The following is a 26,690-nucleotide window of genomic DNA, read 5'->3' on the forward strand; positions in this document are numbered from 1 at the left end:
CACTCCACATCTCATTCCTCTGTGTGTGTTTGGATGTGTGTGTGTGTGTGTGTGTGCAGGTGTACCGGAGGCAGACGTCAACCCAACTGGCAGCGTTGGAGGAGGCGGCGGAGGGGAAGACGGCGTCCTACCAGAGGGAGATCCTCCACCTGCAGAGGCTGCTGAGAGAAAGACGGGAGGCTGAGGAAAAACTGCTGCAGTCCAAACGGTAGGAGGGGTGCGAGGAGGAGAGAAAGAGAGAGAGAGGGAGGGAGGGAGGGAGGAGATGTTGGGGGAGGAGGAGGAGGAGGCAGGCAAGCTGAGAAAGGGAGGAGGACAGAAAGATCATGTTTGAATGGAGGAAGAAAAAGAAAAGAGCTTGTTTGTGTGGAGAGGCAACAGTTTAATCCTCCCACAGAGTCCAGTTTCACCTCATCAATGATATCTGACATCTACCGGATTATCAATGAGTCCACTAATCAAAGACTTTCAGATGCTGTTTATCTTTTATTCAGACGGCTAAAGATAGAATAACCTTTACGAGTGTGATCTAAAAAAAACTTTTTACGTCACCTCAGAAGACATCATTCTCTCCCAGCGCCTTCTGCATAGTAGAGGAAAGTAGAAGCGACCTACCTGTTTCCACTCGAGACGGAGGAAGCTTCGCTCCAAATAGAAATGGTGTCTATTGTTCCCTGGTGGAAGCTGTTATTGCAGACGTGGTTTCTCACCAGAACTGTCGGTTAAACTTTGTCACGCAGCTCGGAGGGAGCAGCCAAGTTTTTATAAACCGCATAAATGAATACTTTTCACTGCCATGTGTGATATCATTTATTTATACCTGATCATTTTGTATCATTCCAACATATTGGTCAAAAAACACACAAATTTCATCCATTTCTTATTAACCCTGAATCAGGCTGGTGATCAGGCTTTTGATCACTTTGATTTCTTTAATTTTCAGCGTAAAACATAAAAATGTAACAACAGAATGGAGGTCTTGGTTCATACCAGAAGGACAATTTTAGGTTCAAATCTCTAATTTCAAGGTATTTCATTGAGTGCCCTTTAAAGGGTTAATGTTTATATCTTAGTAATCTAATCAAATAGGAATTTTATTGATTAATTTCACTGCAACTAGAGAGTGTCAATCATATAAGATGTCTAGTCTGTGCACTGTGCTATATAATTCAATCAGAAATATTTTTAGAAAACTAAAGTGGAGCAAACATGTTTTGCCAGACAACCTCCCACTTAAAGTAATAATTATTTTACACATCCATTATTCTGCATTAGAAACACTGAAGTAACATCCCCTTTACTATGGAATAAGATCCTTTATTCAAGTTTGAATGTAAATACAATTAAGGAAAAATGAAAAAGACCATTGATGGATAAAAGACAAATAGATTACTTATTGAACAATCATATTAAACAAAAAGTTTGGATATAATGTGAAATAACCTGACAGAAATAAAGCATTGTGTTGATTCTGAGTATGTATAAGCAGTATTTTAACATTCTTAATCAAGCATCATGATTTGTGTTTACAGCTATTTAGATTTGGTGACAATGCACAACAGCTTCTGCTGTTTCTCAAAAAAGTTAAGTTGTTTTTTTCATTTTTTATCACAATATAAACCAACAAACACAACTTTTTTTGTTTAATAAATGGGTATTTTAATATTTTTGTGTCATCAAATTCATACAATATAAACCTGGTTTTCCACGATTGATCAGCATTAAACAAAAAACTGGGAAAGACGTTGAAACCTGAACTTATCCGTGACAGTTTCTCTGTTACCTCGCATCATGCGTGGTTTATGTCTACTCAAGGCTTTTATCCATAGTTATTTATAAAAATACATGAGTAGCTAAAATATGTAACCTTTCGTTTCAGTATCTGTTGCGACAACCTCATGCAGCAATGACAGCTTCTGTAAGATTTATCACACGAACTGCTTGCTTCAGGTCTCTCCACACTTCTTTCCCCGTCCAGCCAAGAGAGTACCTCCAGCTTATTCTGGCTCTTCCTCTTGATGGGACATCCCTGTAACAACTCAGCCAGGATGCATCCTAATCAGACTCCCCAACCCACCTCATCTGGCTCTACTCTGAGCACCTCCCGGATGTTTGAGGGAAGAGCCTGGCCACCCAGCAGAGGAAACTCTCGCTCGTTTCTGTGATTTACTCCTTTAGAGGGTCATATCATAGACAGAGCTTCTCCTTTTGGCTCAGCATCTTTCATCATGACAGAACGACGCAGAGTCTGCAGTGTTTTCAACTCCAGTCTGCTTCAGCTTTGGTTGGTGGTTGTTGGTGGCATTAAATTTTCCTTCTGAATTCAAAATTACGACTAAGATTTAATCCACAACATCCTGGATTATAGGCAGAAATCCAGGCTCACGTGACAAACAGAAACTGGGTATCTGTGGTCTTTTCTGCTCACAAAAACATTTATTCTGAAGGCCGTCTCGCATCTGATTGTGATTTCATTGATTGAAATTCTTTGCTCATATGTACAGTCCCAGTCAAAAGTTTGGGAGCTACAACCACTGAAAATGAAAAGATAGCTGATAGGGGTAGGAAATCAAATTGTAAAATTAAATGTTGGGTTTTTTTTACTTCACAATTTTAAATGGATTTTTTTTTTTTTTTTCAAATAAATACAAATAATCCTTTATAAAACAATTTGTCATTGTTATTGTTTTTATCTTTTTTTTTTTTTTTTTTTTTTGCCTTTTTGGGCATTACAGCGGCAAAATGATGGTCTGGTCATTATGTTGTTTTTTCCTCATTGAAATCAAGGAAAATGAGCAAAAAAAGTTGTTGTGGTGTAGGAGATCCAAGCGCAGATAGGATTTTAGTTTCAAGTAAAGGCTTTATTGTTTTCCTGAGCAGAATGGCAGATAGACAGGTAGGAATCTCTCACTGGTGAAAAAACGGACAAACTGGTTAAATCGGGCGAGGGATTAGTTTGGCAGAAATATTGAGAATAGCTGAGAACCAGGCGATGACTTGGGGACTGAGCTGGGCTTTTATCTTGCTGCTGCTGATTTACCAGATCAGAAACCGGTGCAAACCTCGTTACCGGGGAAACAGGCACACCCACCTCAGCACACACCAGAGCAGGAACCACAACAAAAGTATAGTACATTTTTATTTTGTTTTGAGTCTTCAAAATCACCTATATTGAAGAATAATGAGAATCGCAATTTAAATCGAATCGACACCCAAAAAATCGGAATCGAATCGAAGTGAAAGTATATCGTCACAGCCCTAATAGCTGATCAATACATCCACAACAGGTGATCTGTGTTATATGTTTTATTTTAATCCTTCGAAAAGACAAATACTTTTAGCATTTTGCTAACAGGTCTGTAGTTTGACCTTGTCATGAAGCCACTTCCTGTCAAACTTTCTACCAATCGGATAGCTTCAATCAATGGTAAAATAAGGAGCAGCTAAAGATTTAAAAAAAAATTACTATAAAATTTTATGCCTGTCTAGAAAGATCTAAAATAATGGCCTCTATGGCTTTAATAAAGCTGAAAAGATGTTTCTAATGCACAGTGGTGATAAAAATGAGCTGCTTAGAGTTTGATTTGTGAGGACAGTTGGTAGCATAAACAACAGTAAAAGTCTAAAGAAAACAGCTGGATGATAAAGTGTAAATATGTAAGTAATTTACTGTGTGGGTTTGTTTCAATGCCAGTATTTATTCTACTGGAAGCCAACACACGAGAGGATGATATGCAGATGAGAAAAGGCTTGGTCACTGTCAATCTGTAACTTATTTCTACAAAATACTCTCTGTAATAAATTCTCTCTTGTTGTTTTAGTTGTCCTTTACGCTGCTGATTCATTATTTTTATATCATTATCTGACATCCGAGGCGGCCCTATAAAAACATAATGTCTGCATGTTGACTGGGAATAAAAGCTTTGAAACTCTACATGTAATGAAAATGAAAAATATTTTATTAATATATATTTATATTAATATATATTATATGATGTATAATATTATACATAGCTTGGAGTTTAAACATACTTTGACCAAGATTTTGCAATCTAATGCAGATATGTAACAACTATGAACTCTTAAGTCACAATTTGTCTGCCGTGTTTGACGGCTCATTCACATGTAAGTTTATTTTGTTAGAACAAAACCCGTAATGTAATTCATGCACTTAAAGCCAGTAACACACATATTCTGCAAAGCCTGGTTTTGTATCACAGCCTCCAAAAGCACATCTTCCTGCATTGTGACAGAGAAGATTCAGAGACATCCACCGCTGGCAGCATTAGTTTGCAGCCTGATAATTACAGCTAAAATGACCACCTTCAAAGGCTGCAGCAAGAAGACATGACTTCAGTCCATCAGACTGACACAGACGTCCTGCCTCGCTGTTCACAGCTCTGTGTTCACATTTGCTCCATCCACACCTCTGCAGTACTTTGAACCAAAACAAATTGAGTTAATGTCGTTGTTGTTTCTTTACATGCATACGTTCATAGTCATACAATGCTTCTGCACTTCAGTTTGCAAAACAGTTCTAGTTTGACACTCAGAGTGTCTGTGGCACTTTGATGCTCTAGAAACAATCTAGCCCTTCCCCTTTATCCCAGTCTGTCTGTTTTTAGCTCCGTCTCTGGGCCTGCTGCCTGCTGCTATCAAATGAAAGCAAGCTAATCAAATTGTTGGAAGATCCTGTCCTGCTCTGCCTAGAGGGCATCTTAATGACGAATCGCACACATTACCGCACATCACTACCCTACAGGCTTTACTTAATCTCAGCAAGGCCATCCCTGCTTTTAATTCATCTTGGTTAGATCCTTGTAATTCATCGTATATAGAGGCTCGACCTGAAAGGAAAACAAAACAAAGGTAGCGTTGTGTTAATCTGTCTTTAGTACCAGCGACCACACCACCACAGTGTGTCTTTACTGGTTTAACGGTGTTAGCATGTCAGAGTTGAGCTGGATCTGAACTGAAGGTTGTCTGATTGGCTCATCTGAAGTCTGAGGACAATAAAAGTTCGCTTTTGGATGTAAAGGAGAGAGATGGGACAATGGGAGTAATGAGAAAAAGCAGCTGGGGGTTGGAGGGGTGGGAGGGGGAGGGGGGGGGGGGGGGGGGGTTAAGGTTTGTCCCTGCACTTTAGAGCAAAACATGTCTTCATTTAACTGGTTACTAAGACAGCTCTTGATTTGAAGTTTAGCTAAACTGCTCTACATACTAAATAACAAAGAGTTCAACTTGTAAATACAGTTATTGATCATAGCGGAGGTCTGTATCCGTTAATTCTCCAATCCCCGGTAGTTTTTGGTACAAATAATATACTTAAATCATGATGAACTAATGCATTAATTTACGAAGACTGTATCATGAATTCCTGTTGCTCATCCTGAACTAATAAAGATCTCAATGTTGATTCATGTGATTATTTTACCCCTAATTGATCATCAATTGATGAACATCAGTTCACTGTTAATTCATCAAAATGTCAACAAATTTGCTGGTTTAGTTCCAAATAGATGATTTAATTCCCTGCTACTTTTTTCATTTTTATTTGAAGCAAAACAGACTAAAAGAAGTTTACTTGGGTAACATGGAAATGTAAAAGCGCTTGGAGTGATTATTAGGGTTTTAATATCCTGTATTAATGCAGTACATTTAATAAAGATAAGACACTGGTATATTAAAGAAAAGCTTTGTATCAAATACATGGCTGCTTTAAATCAAATCAAACTTTACTTCTTGAGCACTTTTCATGCCATGGGCAACACAAAGTGCTTTACAAGTCATAAGGATTAAAACAAACAGGGGATAAGAAGACATTTAAAAACAATAAAGACACAAGCTCTTTCACACACACACACACACACACATACACACGAGGAAATAGAACCCACACACACACATTTTCCCCGAAATACATCATTCCCTGAATACTGTCTCTTTAACCAAATGCAGGTTAATAAAACAAATAGAACATTAATTAAGTGATAAAAATTCTGATAAGAAACAACAAAACAAATAAAGAAACAAAAAACCTACAATAAACCTCTATTAATAGTCACTCAAAGTGCTTTTACATCCATGTTCACCAAAATAACCTTCTTTGAGTCTGTCTTGCTTTAAATAAAAATGAAAAGAAAATCAGTTGCTGGGAATTAAGTATGTTTCTAATTAAACTGGCAAATATGTCACACTATTGATGAATGAACAGTGAACTAATGTTCATTAATTGATGATCAACAAAGGATCAAGTAAACACACGAATCAACATTGAGATCATCATTACTTCATGATGAGCAACAGAAATTCATGATAAAGTCTTCATTAATAAATACATTAGTTCATCATGAGTTACACATCCGGTCCCTGTACGACAGGTGTCAGAGCTTGGTCCGCATTGCCGGCAGTAAGTCGGATTCGTTTCCGGTGAGGGATGGACTCCGCCAAGGCTGCCCTTTATCACCGATTCTGTTCATAACTTATATGGACAGAATTTCTAGGCGCAGCCGAGGTGTTGAGGAGATCCGGCTTGGTGGCCTCAGGATTGGGTCTCTGCTTTTTGCAGATGATGTGGTCCTGTTGGCTTCATCTGGTCGTGATCTCCAGCTCTCGCTTGAGCGATTCGCATGCTGAGATGAGAATCAGCACCTCCAAAGCTGAGACCATGGTCCTCAGCTGATTGCCCTCTCCGGTTCGGGAGTGAGGTCCTGCCTCAAGTGGAGGAGTTTAAATATCTCGGGGTCTTGTGCACGAGTGAGGGAAGGATGGGGCGCGAGATCAACAGACGGATCGGTGCGGCGTCTGCAGTAATGCGGGCTCTGCGCCGGTCTGTCGTGGTGAAGAAGGAGCTGAGCCAGAAGGTGAAGCTCTCGATTTACCAGTCGATCTACGTTCCTACCCTCACCTATGGTCATGAGCTGTGGGTCGTGACCGAAAGAACGAGATCTCGTATACAGGCGGCTGAAATGAGTTTCCTCCGCAGGGTGGCCGGGCTCTCCCTTAGAGATAGGGTGAGGAGCTCGGTCATCAGGGAGGAGATCAGAGTAGAGCCGCTGCTCCTCCGCATCGAGAGGAACCAGTTGAGGTGGCTCGGGCATCTGGTTAGGATGCCTCCTGGACGCCTCCCTGGAGAGGCGTTCCAGGCACGTCCCTCTGGGAGGAGACCCCGGGGAAGACCCAGGACACGCTGGAGGGATTATATCTCTCGGCTGGCCTGGGAACGCCTCGGGATCCCCCCCGCAGAGTTGGCAAATGTGGCTGGGGAGATGGAAGTCTGGGCTTCCCTGCTTAGGCTGCTGCCCCCGCGATCCGACCCCGGAAAAGCAGCAGAAGATGGATGGATGGATGGAGTTACACATTACTTAAGTATATGACTTGTACCATCATAGTAAAGTGTTACCTAGTTTTTTTTTTCTGCAAGTCTATTCCGGCTTTAACTTTCCTCTGCCAGGGCATTCGACTCCTGTCTGAAATAATAAACATTAAAAATCAACAGCATATACAGTCATCCTCATATGTTTTCATGCCCTCCCACTGAAGACGGAAATAAAACAGCTGCCTGGGAAATTACTTTAAATTCACTAAAAGACAGCTGGGATAGGCTCCAGCTTCCCTGCGACCCTTCACTGGACTAAGTGGTTAGGATAATGAATGAATGAATTAGGGCTGGGCGATATATCGAATATACTCGAGATATCATGGCTAGTCCCCTGTGCGATATAGAAAATGTCTACATTCGTCATATTCGATTATCCCGTTGTCACGCAGTAGTTTTTAGCTGTGGGCAGGGTTTCCTCCCTCCTCCTCGACTCTCTGCACCACTTTGCACAGAGAGTTAAAGCAAGCGCACCTAGTTACGTACATAATGTGAGCTACGTGCTACGTCATGAGAGGCCACTGTTGCCAACTTGGCGACTTACTCGCTAAATCTGGCGACTTTTTTTGTGAAAAGCGACAAGCGACTAGTGACTTTTACAGGAGTTATTGGAGACTTTCCTGGTGTTTTGGCGACTGACTTTAAAGCGGATATTGTAAAGTTATTGTCACGAACGAGAGTCTCTCCCCGTCCTAAAGCACTCAGTCGCTCCGGCTGCAGCTGCAGCCAGTCAGAGGAGCAGAGAGGACACCTGTATGACTCCACCTACAGTCACAATGAACAGCCAAATCCGCCACTGATCCCGCTCTGGATTACAGAGTGGGACGTAAATTACAAAGTTTTTCACGTCACGCAAAAATAATTCATTATATTTGATTACATTCACATCCTCTGTCACTTACTCACCTCATCCACTGTGTGTGACACAAGCATGTTTATCTAGCTCGTCATGTCTCTAGAAAGTACAGAAAGGAGTGGGAATCAAATCCTGAATTAAAAACTGGCTGAAGCCGTTTATTGGAGACGATACGAGGACATTCTGCCTGTATTATAAGACTGATTTCTACGCTAAACTCTGCGATTAAAAAAAAATACACGACAACTCAAAAACGTATCCATAAAGCAAAGCCTTATAATAGTTCATCATTTGAAAAGTCCCCCCCTAGAGCACCTATTTTCATACGTTGCATTTATTACATCATGCAAAGGCACTTTATTTTGTTTTAAAATGACATGTTTCTGCCACTGCTTTAACTCTTCAATAAATACAGTTTTGATCAGTTTGCTTTGTTACAATTTCATCCTTTTGGCATGAATGTTTAAAATCAGCATATCTTAATGCAGTATGAGCAATTATGTTTTAATGGAGACACAAAATCATCTTACTGATGTGATTGTATGCACCAAAGCATTAATTCAAGGCTAAGGTAAATATCGAGCTATATATCGTATATCGTGACATGCCATAAAAATATCGGGATATTACTAAAAGGTCATATCGCCCAGCCCTAGAATGAATGAATGAATTATATTTGTTACATCACTCATAAACTAATATTTTGTTGAACAATCCTTTAATGTTTCCGCTCCAGTCAGGTGTTTTCTGTTCCTCTCAGTCAGACTTCTGCACCTGTTGACAGGTATTTTGTCCCACTGTTCAGCAGAAAAATGCTCTAATTTGTCCAGGACTAATTTGTTTATTTATTTTAGTGTTTTTATTTTAATTAAATTACAAAGCAGTGTCTTACATAACTAAATAATAATTTAGAGAATGTTTAGTTATTGTTTCTTATTTCAGTCTCCAGTAATTTGAGTGACTGTTGGAAATTCAGCCTTTTCTTTAAGGAAAAGGGGATGAATACGTTTGAGGACAACTGTATAACCCTGGTCATTAACAGCAAGCCGAGACATGTGAGATAACCAGACCATAGCAGGACAGTTTCACTAAAAATTAGTACACTAATGTCTGATGAGGAATTGCGCAGAAAGATTTCATCATATTGTTTTGGTTTTTTTTAATTTTATTTTACTGCTGTGTTTATTTTGTCAAAAGATTCCTGTGTGTCGCTGTTCGACTGATCTACAGTGAAGATCTTCTCTGCTGTGGAACAAAGACACATGGGGAAGCAGATAGTTGAAAGGAAAAGACGGCGACACAGGGAGAAGGATGGGATTCAATCAGAACAGACTTCTTCCCACTCCTTTTTGAACACTGATGTGTTTCACTACAAGCTGAAAGTTTTTTTCTGTACTATTCAAACTAATTTAAACCCAGAAAGTTTACAAAGTGAAGCTAATGTTTTAATGGAGGTGCTACGCAGGTTATATCAGCTGATGCTGATAATAGTCAGAGTATGGAGAAGGATGTGGACAGCCTCCAAATTCACCTTAGAAACAGCATGAGGGTCGAGAAAGAAGGGAAACCTCGGTGTATCATAGGAGGAGTGAATACTTCATTATAAAACCCTCTTATCGTCATGGAAACCTGCAGGACCTTCATGATTCATTACAATAAAAAGCAGAGTCATGGGAGACACATTAACAGGTTTTTTTTCTTTAGACCTGGCATAAAGCGACCACAAAGAGCAAAAATAAGACGTGATTTATGATGATGTTGATGTGATGCGACAGGCGTCTTGTCTGCTTTTATATGACACCTGGCTTGTGTGGTTTGCGTGAAGTGCTGTTGTCATGTTTGCGCTGCATTCACCTGTAATTGCTTTTGGTTTGGATGACAATGCTCGGTAGTCTTTTCTCCCTGTCATTTTGGCCTCCTGCACGTTACAACTGGTGCTTCCTCGTCTGTGCATAGATCTGCCCGCTGTACAGGAGGTTCTAGTCGAGACGAGGTTGATGGTGAGATGTGAGTGTTTTAATGTTTACATCTTGTAGGAAAGAGCGCCGCTGCAGCCATTGTTGTTTTTATCAGCAGTTCCAAATATGTCTCTTTGATCTTTGTTATGTTTCAGAGCTTGATAACCATTTTCACAAACTAACATGGTGATCAGCCAACGTTCAACCTATGTTTAATGTCGCTGTGCACAAGGACAGGTGTTATATGACTACAAGCCTGTTTTATACGGTTCAATAGTTATTATTGTTTACGCTGCACACAGTGCAATGCACGTGTTGCATGCTACGTAATTTAAAGGTACCGTCGATCTGTGACGTCCTAAAAACCTGTTCAGTCTTGTGGAAAGTTTTACAACTAGTGTGTCTCATGATTTACTGCAGTAATGACCTGTATTGTTATTCCCCATAGTGATTTATTTTCTCATTTTTATTTTTTTTTATGTATCTTCTAGTGCCTTTTTCAAGCTGCACAGTGGCATAGTGGTTTGTACTGTGGCCTCACGGCAAGAATGACACTGGTTCGAACCTCAGATAGAGGGAGGCTCAAATGGTGGCCTTTCTGTGTGGAGTTTTCATGTTCCCACGCATACACAGGTTCTCTCCGGTACTCTGGCTTTCTCCAACCATCCAAAGACATGCATGTTAGGTTATTTATTCTAAAATTATCCCTAGGAGTGAGTGTGAATGGTTGTTTGTCTCTTTGTGTTAGTCCTGCGATGGACTGGTGACCTGTCCAGGGTTTACCCCGCCTCTTGCCAGAAGGCTGCCGGAATACGAGCCTCAATTGGATTAAGCGGTTCAGATGAAAAATGAATGATTTATTTTCATTTTTAACTCAGGCATGTTCAGCCGTGTGGAAGAACAGAAATAGTTTTTACAGAAATGAGTCATATACATAAACCTCCTGCGGTATTGATCGCTGGATCAGCTCCCAGGTTCAGGTCCAGCTGCAATGCCAGGTGCAAAAGGAAAAATATAAAGTCCTAGAAGTTACTGATGACCATTTATATTCCTTGTAGTTTTATCCACACGTGGGGCATTTGGTGCAATTTACTAGACTCAAGATGAACTTCTCACCTTCAAACTGAAGAAGAATCTATATCTGAGTCCTTCGCTTTTCCGTCTGATCCACTGCTTTGTATTCTGCCCATGCAACTGCAGCCAAGATGCTGATAGGTTGTGATTGCCGCCTGCCAGCTGAGTTCTGCGTAGCCTCCAGGGAAGCAGCACTGCCTGAGACTTCCTGGAGCTCAGGGGGGGTTTGAGCCTTCAGATCTTTTTTTTTTTTCATTTCACTCTAAATGCAGCACTGTCTTCCCCTTTACCAGGCCAAGATTAAAGACTAAAAAACAAAATTTAAAAAAGGATCCGCTTCATATAAACAAAAATAAATCTCAAGTTTGCACCGTATTCTGCTTTTGATCAATACTTCCGCTTTCAATTGATGTCTCTTCCACCAGCAGCCTGCTGAGAACTTTTTTTTTTTTTTTTTTTTTTTTTTTTTTTTTTGTCTTGTCTTGTCCAGCATTTAAGCAAGCAGACTGATGTTCTGGATGCTGTGTTCTGCTGAGCAAATTTATTTTGCCAAGGGGAACTTTTGTAGATGTAATGATCCCCTTGTATTTCTTGATTCTTATTTTATTTTTCAATTTGTTTTGGATAATAGCTTGTATTACAGCGTTTATGCTGCTGGACCCGACCGGAAAGGACAGGAAGGGGGCAGAAAGAGAACAGAAAAGAGAACATAAAAAAACAAAAAAAAAACAAAAGAAAGAGATCAATGCATACATGTATATGCACATACATACCCACCTACATATATATGTATATACACTCGCACATACATTATATATATACATATATACATACATACATACATATACACATACATACACACACATGTACACATACATGCATACATAAAGATAGATATACATACATACATATACACATACATACACACACACATATATATATATATATATATGCTGAGAACTTAATTGTAATATATTCCAAGTGTATTTATCATGTGATGCATGTGATGATCATGGGGGTTTAGCGGGTCTGAAGTCAGGGGGAGGATTTGCATTGATTAAGACATGTCAGAGGGGTTTTGCCTAAACTTTAAAGCATATCATGTTGTTGTAAATCGCTGTTCTTTCAACTTTGAGACATCGATTCAGAGTAAAACAGCAAACTGATCTAAATTCAGAGCTGCTTCTTTAAGCCTGTTGTGGTTGCTGCAGCCTGAATCTGTCTTGTTTTCACACAGAAGAAAATGAGCAGTGTAAATTGCTGACCTTCTTAAATGTTAATGGTGTACAAACTTGACTTCATGCATAATAAATGCTAAGTCCCCAGATAAACACATTTTAGTGGTTTTATCCTGGGTTTCCCATCAGGTCTGCTTTTCTTCAGCAGAGCAGAGTTTTCTGTCGTCGTCCAGGCTGCATGTGGTTTAAATTCTTAGTAAAACCTTTACATTTCCCACCTCCTTGCAATGAAGCTCTACGTTAGGAAATTTCTCTTAAGAGGCATGAAAAATAAGGGTGAAGCTGACAGTGATGGGAAGCAATTATTGGCAACTGCAAAATTAGCTTCTTTGTTTTTTTGCCTCCTTTGCTGTCCAACTTTGTCTGGCTTTAAGCGCATAGCAACACACCGCTCTCGCAGGAAATCAATAATCATTATGTGTGCCTGAACCCAGTAAAAAGATGCTATCTCTTTACCCAGCTGACATAAACAATTTGTTTCTGATTGGGTTGGCTTGGTAATTGTGTTCACAAATATTTATTGTTATTAAAAAAGAAAAAAAGGAGACCAAAACAAATCAGACACATTTGATCCAGTTTGCCAGTAATCCATTTAAAGTTTTTTTTTCTTTTAACCAAGAAGCAGAAATGTGATCAACAACTGAAATCAAATGGACACACACTTGCTTATTTTCTTATGTTCAAGTGTATTTTGCAGTTTTGTGTACATTTGTCCAATATATTATTAATTTTATAATAGAATAAAATATTGTGTATTGACATTGCAAATTTTGCCAGTGCATTGCATTAAAAATGGTTCATAGCAGTTGTGGCATTTGCATGACAATGACCCTCAATGGCAACCGTAAAAAAAAACACGAGACAAGCCTTTGCCAATATTTCCACAATGTTGAGATTTACACCTCCTATGATTATTAAATATACACTATTAGACTGAAACAAAACACCTTTAGTGTTTAAAACAAAATCATTAATAGTGAAATATTTATTTAAAAAATACATGAATATATATATAAAAATAGCAATATATGAACAAAGACAAACATTTGGATATGTGATTACAAAGACGTTGGATATTAATGAGAAGCATATTATTAATGGTGTAAAATATTCTTACAGTGGTAAATAATCCTTTAAAAAGTTCCTGTGTCCACAATTCCATCCAAAGTTCATTGAATCTGAGAAGAAGTGTTCTCAGGAAAATAATCACACAAATCTGTGCAGTAGTTTTTGTGCAAAGTTGCTGACAAACAGATAAATGCAAACAAAGACATCCACCTTGCAGGGAATTTGTAGTTTATTTGTGGTTTAATCGTAGTTTAAAGGCAGATGAAACACGATGTGCACTACAGTCGAAGAACAGCTGTCATGTTTGGAGTTTTGGCTTGGATCTTGTCATATTTAGGTGTAGCTTCCTGTCTTATTTTGTAGTATTTTCCCTTGTATATTCTTTTACTTTCTGCTTCCTCTCATTAGGTCACCTGGTTTAAATGTTAGCTAAGTCACTGCACACTAGCTGTCCTCAGTGTACTTATACCACATCACATCCCTTTCTTCTGGCGTGTTCCTTTTCGTGACTTGTCACCGTCGTGTTTCATGTACCAAGTCCATGTTTCCAAGTGTTCCAACTCTCATTTTGTTATTTTTTAAAATTAGACCTTGGATTCCTTCCCCTCTCAGTTTCCTGCCTCATCAGCCTGCAAGTGAACCTGAACCCTCCATGAACCTGACAACAGCAGTATTAAAGAATAAATAAATAAAGTTAGTTATAATTATACAGTGATAGATGCCATTGCCTTTTAGATTAGAGGAAAATCAAAGTATCCACAAATAAAGCTGTTGTCTGAAAGTATAACAAGGTACTTTGAAGTTATATGTTGGAGCCTTGTTATTAGTGGGTTGGAGCTGGTTATTAGTGGGTTTATATATGAGGAGTAGGACTTTGAATCCTGTCCTGGATACAGGTAGTGAAGAGAAACTAAAATTGGAGGAATATGATCTGTCTTGCTTACTCCTGTCAGAACTCTCGCCGCAGCATTTTGATCAGCTGGAGGCTTTGGGCGATACTGCAAATCTCAGAGATTTGTTTTATTTAGGCGTTAATGAACATGGCCTGTCAAAACAGTTCCAAGGTTTCTGCCAGCTGCTCTACAGGGTAAAATAAGGAAATGATTACAGCAGAGATGAAGTTAGAAGGAGAAGAGAGGTGTGATGAATACAGTTTTTTGATCCACATACTTCTAAATGTATTGATTGATGTTTAAGCTTTTACATCCTTCCTCTGGATTAGCGTGGATCAGAAGTAGCAGGGCCAGAGTAAGCCACCCTTTTTTAAAACAGTTTTACACACTATTCCATATTTGCTGTGTTTAGGATTCAGTTTGCCAGAACTTGGCCTCCTTTGCTCTTGTCCTCAGCACCTGTTCCTTACAGAAAGCTACTCCTTTTCTAGCTGGCGGTACAGACCATGCAGGGGCTTATCCTTCCATGATGGTTCCTCCTCTTCCTCCCCTCCCAGACTGGATTTTAGCCGCCTGAAGTATTCATTCAGCAGTTCATCAGTGAGCGGCCATCTTCTTGACATATTCCTCTGTCGTTATTGTTTTATCCTGAATAGTAGCCACCGTGTTAATGAGACCCGCCCACTCTCCTGCCACCTAGTGGACAATCTGAAATGTGGGTGCTGAATTTGGTGTGATCCACTGTGAGGAGCTTTTTTCTGTTGCTCTAACATCTTTCACTTCCTCCTTTGACGTGGTTATTATACCGGCAGGGTGTCTGATAACTGGCGGGGCATACAGCTTGATGTGGAGGAAGTGGCTGATGATTGCTCCACCTGGGAGCCGGTATCTAGAAGGCTGTGGGGGTTCAGGGAAGCAACAGAGACAGAGCAACACTTTGGTAAATGTTTTACGTGAAATGAGAGTCTTTTCAGACAGGAATAACAGTTTTCAGAAAGTGATGATTAAGAGGTTGCTCTGCTGCTGGTAGCGTTCCCTGTAGCTGTCTGGAAGCCAGCGTAGTATTCACAGCTCAGACTGTGTCTGGGCTGACAGAGCAGGCATGACAAGGAGCGAGTTGCTCTGCTGCGGAGCGATAGACCAGATAGGCGTGCAGGAATTACAGAACCACTGAGTCTTTCTGTGGTATAAATACACTCAGATGACATCTGTGTGGCTTTGTGGTCTGTCCAAAACACACATTCTCACACTTCCATCGAATTTTCCAGCTCTCATAACAGCAATATTCATCTTTTTACTCGGGGAGGCAGTGGTTGCCAGGGGTAACAGTTTGAGCTGAAGATTTTTGGAGGGGCGAGAGGGTGGATTAGTCAAACTAGGATTTTATCCCCTGGTAATCACCCACAGCCACATCATTGAGTGTAACGTCATATTTCTCCTTTATTTCCTCTCACATGTAAGCCATCCTCGTCCTAGAGACAAATGTGAGCTGAGATCAAATTAAATCTAAGGAAACAAGTCTTCAGGCCGGAACAACAACAAGGGAGTTTAGCTGTCGGTCAGGCTTTTGGCTATTCAGCAACATTTGGGTGAGTCTGTCATGTTCTGAGTGGAAGTTGGAAGGCAATATAAATATTATATATATAAATATATATTACAAATAAATAAGAGACTTGATCGTAAAGTGAATGAATACTTGTACAGTATTTGTAATTCGCAATTATTCTGAGGTTTGTTTTACAAAACTTCGTAGGTAAACAGATCCAAAAACACAATATAAAAAAAATAAACATATAATATATAAATATATAAAAACCAATATATATAAAATCCAGATAAGGCAGCTGCTTTCGCTGGTAATATGTGAAGTGATGCATTGTGAGATCACACACTGGTAATTACACGTTGCCTCCGTGGAGCTGTTACTTCAGATTAATCCATTGTAAGTAAACTTTATTTATTGAGCGTAACAAAATTCAGAAAATATACAGAGAGCTCTGTGGAAACGAAACAAGGTCAAAAACCAGAACAGCTGATACCTTCAGGTCTGCAGGCAAGCAGCAATTCAAGCAGTGATGAGCTGAAAACTAAAGCAGCAAAGTGTAGTTCCAGTTCCTGTGTTAAACATGAAGCATGTCACAGAATTAAAGATCAGTGACTGAATATATGTAGTAATTCATCCAAAACAGTCTGTGTTGGTATCTGATCACTTTTCTGCCACAACATATGTATTTATTCTGTTAGAATGAATCATTTCTGTCTACTAAATGTAAGCCCACATGTATGGCAGCTGCAACATCTTCTACGGTGTCTCTGAACGGACAAACAACAGCTTTAAAACTGCAAAACCAGCTGATAGAATAACACTTTAAAAGACATGTTGAAGAAGACAGTACACTTCTACAAAGTGCCTATAGTCCAGTTATTATTTATTTGTTTATTTCATGTTCAGTTCAACTTTATATTGTTTTACATGAACAAATATCAACAGATAGAAGATAAATATTGTGTAATCGGCCCCTTAAAGCACATTTCAAATAATAATAATGATAAAAATAAGTTGAATAGAATTCAATAAATCAACCCCCACCCTAACAAGGTCATCCTATTCTGTCCTTACTGCCTGAGTGACTTGGCAGATAGCAAACAAAAGAAAATTTTCTTTTACAACACAAAGGACATCAAAGTTCTGTGTACATGGGCATAAATTCCTGTAACTGAAAATAGGTACAGGCGGTCCTCGGGTTACGCTGTTCTAGACCTACGTCATTTTGACGTGACAACCCTCATTAAATAAATGTTAAAAAAAAATAGAGCAAATTTCAAAGTTACAAGTATCCACATAAGCTCTTACGATGCGTGACACGGAGGCTGAGACGACGCCTCAGTGTGTATTTTAAATGCCTGTACTGTTTTTCTATTAATATGATGTCTAATAAGTGTATTTAGATAGTCATTTAGTGATCAAGGGGGCAATATAGGGGATTTACGGATAAAAATCCAACTTAAGCGGAATTTGGGGTTATGTGGCCGCGGTAGGAACGGAATTCGTTTGTAAACTGAGGATTGCCTGTATGTACTGTAAATATTCATCCACTCAGCATAACACATGAAATTAATCATTTACATGACTGATCTTTTGTCTTTGCAGTGTTAATTCCAATGTATTCAACATTTTTCATTTCAACATTTTTTATCCTTTTCCTTTCCATGATATATTGGAAAATCCAAGAAACAACAACAGAAAATGTACTCCAGTGTTACAACAACTACTACACAACCATTGCAATACATTTCATCAAAACCCTACCCCATCCTCATTTCAAAGTAAACCAACTGGATGGCATCTTTCATGGCAAACACTAAGAACAAAACACTGGTATGAAATACTTTTTTTTCTTCTTCTTTTTAACAATTCAACACAACTAAAGCTCAAAGTCACTGTGTTTTGGTATTTAAAGTATTTTCTATACCAGTCTTTACCACTAGATGTCAGTCATTTTTACGCACTCTACCTTTAAAGGGTTGAAACAAGCGTGATTCTCTATTAGGTGGGTTCAAAAACACTTACTATAAATATTAATCTGGTTGAAAAACTGCCTTTTTAAACCAGAAAAGTGTCCTGTGGTCTGATGAATCAAAAGCTACTTTCCTGTGGGAATGACTGGGGAAGCATCCTGCAGATTAAGAGGAATCAGCACTGGTGTTGTTGCTGGGTTACCAGGGTCTTGGACCCCCTGCTTCTGATCCACGGAGATGGTTTGGTTGCATTTGCATGATTGTACTTGTCACTGAATACAATTCATTCTTTATATGTTGCACTCACTCTTACATATACTAACGCCCATACCTTTACAGTCACTGTGTTTCCCTGAAACTTTAATCATGAATCGCTACAGTTATGTTTTGTGTATTTCCTGCTGTTATCATTGTTATTTATGTCTTTCTTATTGTGTATTTTCATCTAATGATCGCCCGCATTGTTTTCTTACAGAGGCTGCAGGATGTTTTCTGTTTCTTTGCAGGTGTAGAAGCTGGTTGTCTGGTTCTGTTTCAGTTTTATCATTATTGCTGTTGCTTTTAATTCATTGCATCTTTATCTCCTTTTTGTCCTCTTCATCCCAACCCCCACCTCTCTTGTTTCCACTTGTCAGGTCATAAACATCTAACCTAGCAATAGTCAAAATCCACAACAATACTACATTGTTAGGCAGGAGCCTTTAACCCACAAAGCTTTATATCCATCACATTGTGTGTGTGTGGTTGTGTGTAGTTTTTCATAATTTAAATGACAGAAACGCAGCTTCAAAGTTAGGCAGGAAGCTAAAAGTCGTGCTGTTTGCAAACCATTCAAGCCTGACCCACCTGTCGTGTTTCCAGTGTTTAAAAATAAAAATAAAGTTAAATGTATAAAGGTTTATGAATAAATTTGCTACCTCAATATATATATATATTTTTTTAAAAGAAACTGAATGCAATTAAGTAACGTAATAAAATTCTGTTGTAATTATAGTGCTTTCTGTGGGAGGTGTATGTAAACATGTTAGTCTGGTTGAAATCAAACCTAGATACTTGAAACACTTCCAGGTTCTCATTTGTTGCATCATCTGAAAAAAAATCACCGCTCAGTGAACTAAAACGAAAGCCTCTGTGCAGTAAAATCTGCTGTACTTGCTGTATTTGTACTCTGAGATGCCAGAGAAAATGAAATATAACAGCCTGTATATAACTCGGTTATCCTCCTAAGTGTCTGGTTCAAGGACGAAGTTCCAATTAAACGCCGCGTTGAACTCTTTCTGTGGCTCCACTCAGCTGTGCATGTCATTTGTTCTTGTATAGCGTCACGTTAACATGCTTAGTGTCTGTTGCTTGCAGGATTGTACTTGCTGTAGCCAACAAGACATAAAAAAATGAATGATTTGAATAAATTTGATCATCTGAACTTCAGCTGAGAAGGAAAACGGCAAAAGGAACTTTAATTACAATGTGTGCGTATTCCTCTGTCTCGGCTGTGTGGGAGTCTGTGATAGTGGGAAAGTGAGTAATTAGGTCCCAAACATGAAAATGATACGAACGCTTCTTTGATTTTTAATGATGGTTACTGGAAGGTCTCATTCTGCACTTTTGTAGCTTTATCGCCACTCCGTTTTTAATTAAGTCTTTAAATATTTCATTTAACAGCAAATAGTTGGCCAGAAAAAGGAGAAATAATTAAATTTGGACTGGGAGATTAAAAGAAATTCAACCTTGTGCAGTTTAATTGTAACAAACCCAAACACAATCTTTTTTTTTTTTCAGCAAAAAAAACATGTAAACGCAATTAAATTTCAGTGATGGACCTCAGAAAAAAAGTCATTATATGAACTACAGACCGGTCTCATCCACCTGGTTCCAGGAAGCTTCTGTCTGTTTGAGCCTAAATGTCTGAAAGCAGACACGCCGCTCTGCAGCCCTTCATCTCATCTGAATGCGAAGCATCCCAACTGAGCCCTCAGAGACACGGTGCTGCATTGTGTCTGCTGATGTACTTCAGCTGAACCATACATTCAGAGATGCAGCAGATTGTTGTGGCTCCGGAGACCTGAAGCCGTCAGATACAAGTTTTACTTTCACATAACAACTAAAGGAGGCGGCATTCTGGTCTCTAGTTATTCAGTGTTTTGTTTTCTTGTGACATGACGGCTTCACCAGGTTACAGACGTAGTTTCAGAAACACAAACTACAAAACGTTTTAACAGATTATTGTTTTGTCTGCCAATATTACCTTGATGCTAATGATGGAGACCAGCAAAATCCCATCTTAAACCTCCCGTTTTTAAGCAAAATCAAGCTATTTTTCATCAGCTTTATGAATCATTAGCACTAGAGTTTTGTCTGTCTTTCAGTCAGGATCTCAGTCACACCACAGCACTGAAACTGCTCTCGTCCAGGTCTTTAATGACATGCTTCAATGCTGCTTTTGATACATTCCTTCATACCATCCCAGGCTAACAGGAGTGTCCAAGTTAAGTCCTCAAGATCTACTGTCCACAACCTTTATAAAACACACACATTTGTCCCAGCAGACAAGCTGGGGCAACAGTGGTACTGTGTCCAGTAACCACAAATTAGTTCAAATACATGACCAGGATTATTTGTCGCTGAAGTTAACATCAGCTGGACAAGATGAGCCGTCTGTCAGAGGAGAGCGCTTCCCTGTGCTCTGAGCCCGCAGGGAGCTCGTCTAAACCGCCTCCTCCTCATGCTTGTAATTTAGTCACAAAGGTAAATGAAAATAAATAAAATCAAGATTACTGGAACAATTTTCCATCATTTAAAAATATTTCATGTTTTTTTGTGAAAGAATGGGATCAGTAATCAGATAAACTTGGCACATCTAGTTGCTAGGCAATGGAGGACGGGAGCACTATGGGTAATTCTTGTACACTAGGTGGGCCGTCTCATTTTACTGACTGTAAGCGCATTTCGGTGTGTGCAGACAACGTAGCCTACGTAGCCTACGTTGTCTGCACATACTTACCATGAGTGCGCTGACCATGAACTGGGACACAGCTAAGGAAACATAGCTGTGCTTTTACCACGTTTAGACCTACTTTTAGCACTACTAAAACTGTTTTAACCAGTGTAAACCTCATTTTTACCACTTGAAATCCTACTTTTACCACTGCTAAGCCTGTTTTAACCAGTGTAAACCTTACTTTTACCACTTTAAATCCTACTTTTACCACTTTAAATCCTACTTTTACCACTTTAAATCCTACTTTTAGCACTGCTAAACCTTGCTTTTACCACTTTAAATCCTACTTTTACCACTGCTAAACCTGTTTTAACCAGTGTAAACCTCGCTTTTACCATTTTAAATCCTGCTTTTACCACTGCTAAACCTGTTTTAACCAGTGTAAACCTTGCTTTTACCACTTTAAATCCTGCTTTTACCACTGCTAAACCTGTTTTAACCAGTGTAAACCTTGCTTTTACCACTTTAAATCCTGCTTTTACCACTGCTAAACCTGTTTTAACCAGTGTAAACCTTGCTTTTACCACTTTAAATCCTGCTTTTACCACTGCTAAACCTGTTTTAACCAGTGTAAACCTCGCTTTTACCACTTTAAATCCTACTTTTACCACTGCTAAACCTGTTTTAACCAGTGTAAACCTCGCTTTTACCACCTTAAATCCTGCTTTTACCAATGCTAGACCTGTTTTAACCAGTGTAAACCTCGCTTTTACCATTTTAAATCCTACTTTTACCACTGCTAAGCCTGTTTTAACCAGTGTAAACCTTACTTTTACCACTTTAAATCCTACTTTTAGCACTGCTAAACCTGTTTTAACCAGTGTAAACCTCGCTTTTACCACTTTAAATCCTGCTTTTACCAATGCTAAGCCTGTTTTATCCAGTGTTAACCTTGCTTTTACCACTTTAAATCCTACTTTTACCACTGCTAAACCTGTTTTAACCAGTGTAAACCTTGCTTTTACCACTTTAAATCCTGCTTTTACCACTGCTAAACCAGTTTTAACCAGTGTACCCTTGCTTTTACCACTTTAAATCCTACTTTTAGCACTGCTAAACCTGTTTTAACCAGTGTAAACCTTGCTTTTACCACCTTAAATCCTGCTTTTACCAATGCTAAACCTGTTTTAACCAGTGTAAACCTCGCTTTTACCACTTTAAATCCTGCTTTTACCACTGCTAAACCTGTTTTAACCAGTGTAAACCTCGCTTACCACTTTAAATCGTACTTTTAGCACTGCTAAACCTGTTTTAACCAGTGTAAACCTTGCTTTTACCACTTTAAATCCTGCTTTTACCACTGCTAAACCTGTTTTAACCAGTGTAAACCTTGCTTTTACCACTTTAAAACCTACTTTTAGCACTGCTAAACCTGTTTTAACCAGTGTAAACCTTACTTTTACCACTTTAAATCCTACTTTTAGCACTGCTAAACCTGTTTTAACCAGTGTAAACCTTGCTTTTACCACCTTAAATCGTACTTTTAGCACTGCTAAACCTGTTTTAACCAGTGTAAACCTTGCTTTTACCACTTTAAATCCTGCTTTTACCACTGCTAAACCTGTTTTAACCAGTGTAAACCTTGCTTTTACCACTTTAAAACCTACTTTTAGCACTGCTAAACCTGTTTTAACCAGTGTAAACCTTGCTTTTACCACTTTAAATCCTACTTTTAGCACTGCTAAACCTTGCTTTTACCACTTTAAATCCTGCTTTTACCACTGCTAAACCTGTTTTAACCAGTGTAAACCTCGCTTTTACCACTTTAAAACCTACTTTTACCACTGCTAAGCCTGTTTTATCCAGTGTTAACCTTGCTTTTACCACTTTAAATCCTGCTTTTACCACTGCTAAACCTGTTTTAACCAGTGTAAACCTCGCTTTTACCACTTTAAATCCTACTTTTACCACTGCTAAACCAGTTGTAACCAGTGTAAACCTCGCTTTTACCACCTTAAATCCTACTTTTACCAATGCTAGACCTGTTTTAACCAGTGTAAACCTCGCTTTTACCATTTTAAATCCTGCTTTTACCACTGCTAAACCTGTTTTAACCAGTGTAAACCTTGCTTTTACCAATTTAAATCCTACTTTTACCACTGCTAAGCCTGTTTTAACCAGTGTAAACCTTACTTTTACCACTTTAAATCCTACTTTTAGCACTGCTAAACCTGTTTTAACCAGTGTAAACCTCGCTTTTTCCACTTTAAATCCTGCTTTTACCAATGCTAAGCCTGTTTTATCCAGTGTTAACCTTGCTTTTACCACTTTAAATCCTACTTTTACCACTGCTAAACCTGTTTTAACCAGTGTAAACCTTGCTTTTACCACTTTAAATCCTGCTTTTACCACTGCTAAACCAGTTTTAACCAGTGTAAACCTTGCTTTTACCACTTTAAATCCTACTTTTAGCACTGCTAAACCTGTTTTAACCAGTGTAAACCTCGCTTTTACCACCTTAAATCCTGCTTTTACCAATGCTAAACCTGTTTTAACCAGTGTAAACCTCGCTTTTACCACTTTAAATCCTGCTTTTACCACTGCTAAACCTGTTTTAACCAGTGTAAACCTTGCTTTTACCACTTTAAATCGTACTTTTAGCACTGCTAAACCTGTTTTAACCAGTGTAAACCTTGCTTTTACCACTTTAAATCCTGCTTTTACCACTGCTAAACCTGTTTTAACCAGTGTAAACCTTGCTTTTACCACTTTAAAACCTACTTTTAGCACTGCTAAACCTGTTTTAACCAGTGTAAACCTTGCTTTTACCACTTTAAATCCTGCTTTTACCACTGCTAAACCTGTTTTAACCAGTGTAAACCTTGCTTTTACCACTTTAAAACCTACTTTTACCACTGCTAAGCCTGTTTTATCAAGTGTAAACCTTGCTTTTACCACTTTAAATCCTACTTTTACCACTGCTAAACCTGTTTTAACCAGTGTAAACCTTGCTTTTACCACTTTAAATCCTGCTTTTACCACTGCTAAACCTTTTTTAACCAGTGTAAACCTCGCTTTTACCACTTTAAATCCTACTTTTACCACTGCTAAACCAGTTTTAACCAGTGTAAACCTCGCTTTTACCACCTTAAATCCTGCTTTTACCAATGCTAGACCTGTTTTAACCAGTGTAAACCTCGCTTTTACCACTATAAATCCTGCTTTTACCACTGCTAAACCAGTTTTAACCAGTGTAAACCTTGCTTTTACCACTTTAAATCCTGCTTTTACCACTGCTAAACCAGTTTTAACCAGTGTAAACCTTGCTTTTACCACTTTAAATCCTACTTTTAGCACTGCTAAACCTGTTTTAACCAGTGTAAACCTTGCTTTTACCACCTTAAATCCTGCTTTTACCACTGCTAAACCTGTTTTAACCAGTGTAAACCTTGCTTTTACCACTTTAAATCCTACTTTTAGCACTGCTAAACCTGTTTTAACCAGTGTAAACCTTGCTTTTACCACCTTAAATCCTGCTTTTACCACTGCTAAACCTGTTTTAACCAGTGTAAACCTTACTTTTACCACTTTAAATCGTACTTTTAGCACTGCTAAACCTGTTTTAACCAGTGTAAACCTTGCTTTTACCACTTTAAATCCTGCTTTTACCACTGCTAAACGTGTTTTAACCAGTGTAAACCTCGCTTTTTCCACTTTAAATCCTGCTTTTACCACTGCTAAACCTGTTTTAACCAGTGTAAACCTTGCTTTTACCACTTTAAATCCTACTTTTACCACTGCTAAACCAGTTTTAACCAGTGTAAACCTTGCTTTTACCACTTTAAAACCTACTTTTACCACTGCTAAGCCTGTTTTATCCAGTGTTAACCTTGCTTTTACCACTTTAAATCCTACTTTTACCACTGCTAAACCAGTTTTAACCAGTGTAAACCTTGCTTTTACCACTTTAAATCCTGCTTTTACCACTGCTAAACCTGTTTTAACCAGTGTAAACCTTGCTTTTACCACTTTAAATCCTACTTTTACCACTGCTAAACCAGTTTTAACCAGTGTAAACCTCGCTTTTACCACTTTAAATCCTGCTTTTACCAATGCTAAACCTGTTTTAACCAGTGTAAACCTCGCTTTTACCACTATAAATCCTGCTTTTACCACTGCTAAACCTGTTTTAACCAGTGTAAACCTCGCTTTTACCACCTTAAATCCTGCTTTTACCAATGCTAAACCTGTTTTAACCAGTGTAAACCTTGCTTTTACCACTACAAATCCTACTTTAACTACTTCTAAACCTGTTTTAACCATTTTACTCCAGTTATCTACACTGCGGCTTGTAAGGTCCAAGACTTCTAAGATCAACTGGGTCGTTTGCTTTTCATCACGAGAGTTCAAACCAAACATTTAGTTTTTTATGCTGATATCTGGGACAAACAACCATAAAACCTGAAGTCTGACCCAAACCAGAAAAGTTTATATTTACCACCTCTTTAAGTGAGATAATTAATTGTTTTTCCTCTAATTCCCAGTGTCCTCTTCTCAGCATCTGTTAAAACATTAGCTCGCCTTATGCATGAAATGTGCCGTAGGATTAAATGTGCCTTGCCTAAATTAAATGACAACAAAAAATGTGTCTGAATGAATTTAAAGTGATTTCCTAACGTGCGCTGCAGGGTGGATGGCTCGTCAGGATGCACATGGTGGCTCAGCTCACTCTGGACTTCTTACTTGGATTTTCAAAGCAGCTTCTAAGTTTAAAGAGCTGATGTAAATGAGACAGTGACTGATTTCCTTGTATCTTCTCTAATCCTCATCCAGGGAGGTGGAGGAGGAGCTGGAGGTGGTCTGGCAAGCAGCATCAAGAGAGAACCAAGAGATGAAGAGGAATCTGCTGGACTCTAAACTGGCTGAGGACGGCTGGACTCTTTATGGCAACATTTCTCCCGGCTGCCCAGCTCAGGCTTCAGATGATGGCCCCGTATCCTCCCAGCATCAGCACAAACATGGGCTGGATTTCTACTGCTGAAACAACCTGCAGGCAGGACTTTTTATGTGTCCCTGGCTTTTCTTTTTTGCCTCAGGGTCTTTAAAAACCTGCCAAGCAAAGTAGATTCTTAGACATGTGGAAGAAGTTGTGTGCTGAAGAATACAGCCAGTAGTGCCATCTGCTGGACATGTGTGGTATCACCAGTATTATCCCAGTACATAGTGGGCAGATAAAAGCTGCACCAGTGTGTCCAAACCCTGAAATCTCAGCTTAGTATAAGAATTCTACAGATTTACTTAACTGGTTCATTTCAGGAGATTTAATTGTATGTTCAAATAGACCATAATGACATTAAATAACTTTTCAAGAGATGATAAGTTAATAGGATGCCACAGATTTCTTTTTATTGATAAATCCAAGTTTGAAGAATTAAACTATTTGTAGACATGAATATATATTTGTACTTTTAAGTTTTTGTATTAGTTTTAAACTGAAGCATTTGGGGAATTGTTTTGTTTTTTGTTTTATTTGTGTGTATTCTGTGTAAGTATTAAAGATTTTTAATGGTTACGAACATTTTTTGTGTCTTTCCATTAATGAAAAGTGTTATTTACCTAGAGATTTGTGAGGAAGACAAGCCATCATCAACTTCTTTAACCTTTCAGCCCTGCTGGACAAGGCTGAGAGAACGTTGCAGGGCGCTGCCGTGACTTTCCACACCACAGATCCCTTTTGATGATTAGAGCGGGGTAACATCAGAACCCTG

At 38.8% G+C, this 26,690-nt stretch overlaps 1 protein-coding gene across 1 annotated transcript in view; it reads left to right on the top strand.

Moving 5' to 3' along the window:
* Positions 1 to 25,963, top strand: part of cep89 (centrosomal protein 89) — a gene marked incomplete at both ends in the record, with an annotated part of 80,123 nt that extends 54,160 nt beyond the window's left edge. The window contains 2 exons of the mRNA XM_079256887.1: positions 60 to 208; positions 25,756 to 25,963. Of these exons, the coding sequence (XP_079113013.1) occupies positions 60 to 208; positions 25,756 to 25,963 (357 nt within the window). The remainder of the gene's footprint in view (positions 1 to 59; positions 209 to 25,755) is intronic.
* Positions 25,964 to 26,690: the final 727 nt, after the last annotated feature.

The sequence above is a fragment of the Telmatherina bonti genome (assembly GCF_933228915.1).
Source record: "Telmatherina bonti genome assembly, chromosome: 1".
Lineage (NCBI taxonomy): Eukaryota > Metazoa > Chordata > Actinopteri > Atheriniformes > Telmatherinidae > Telmatherina > Telmatherina bonti.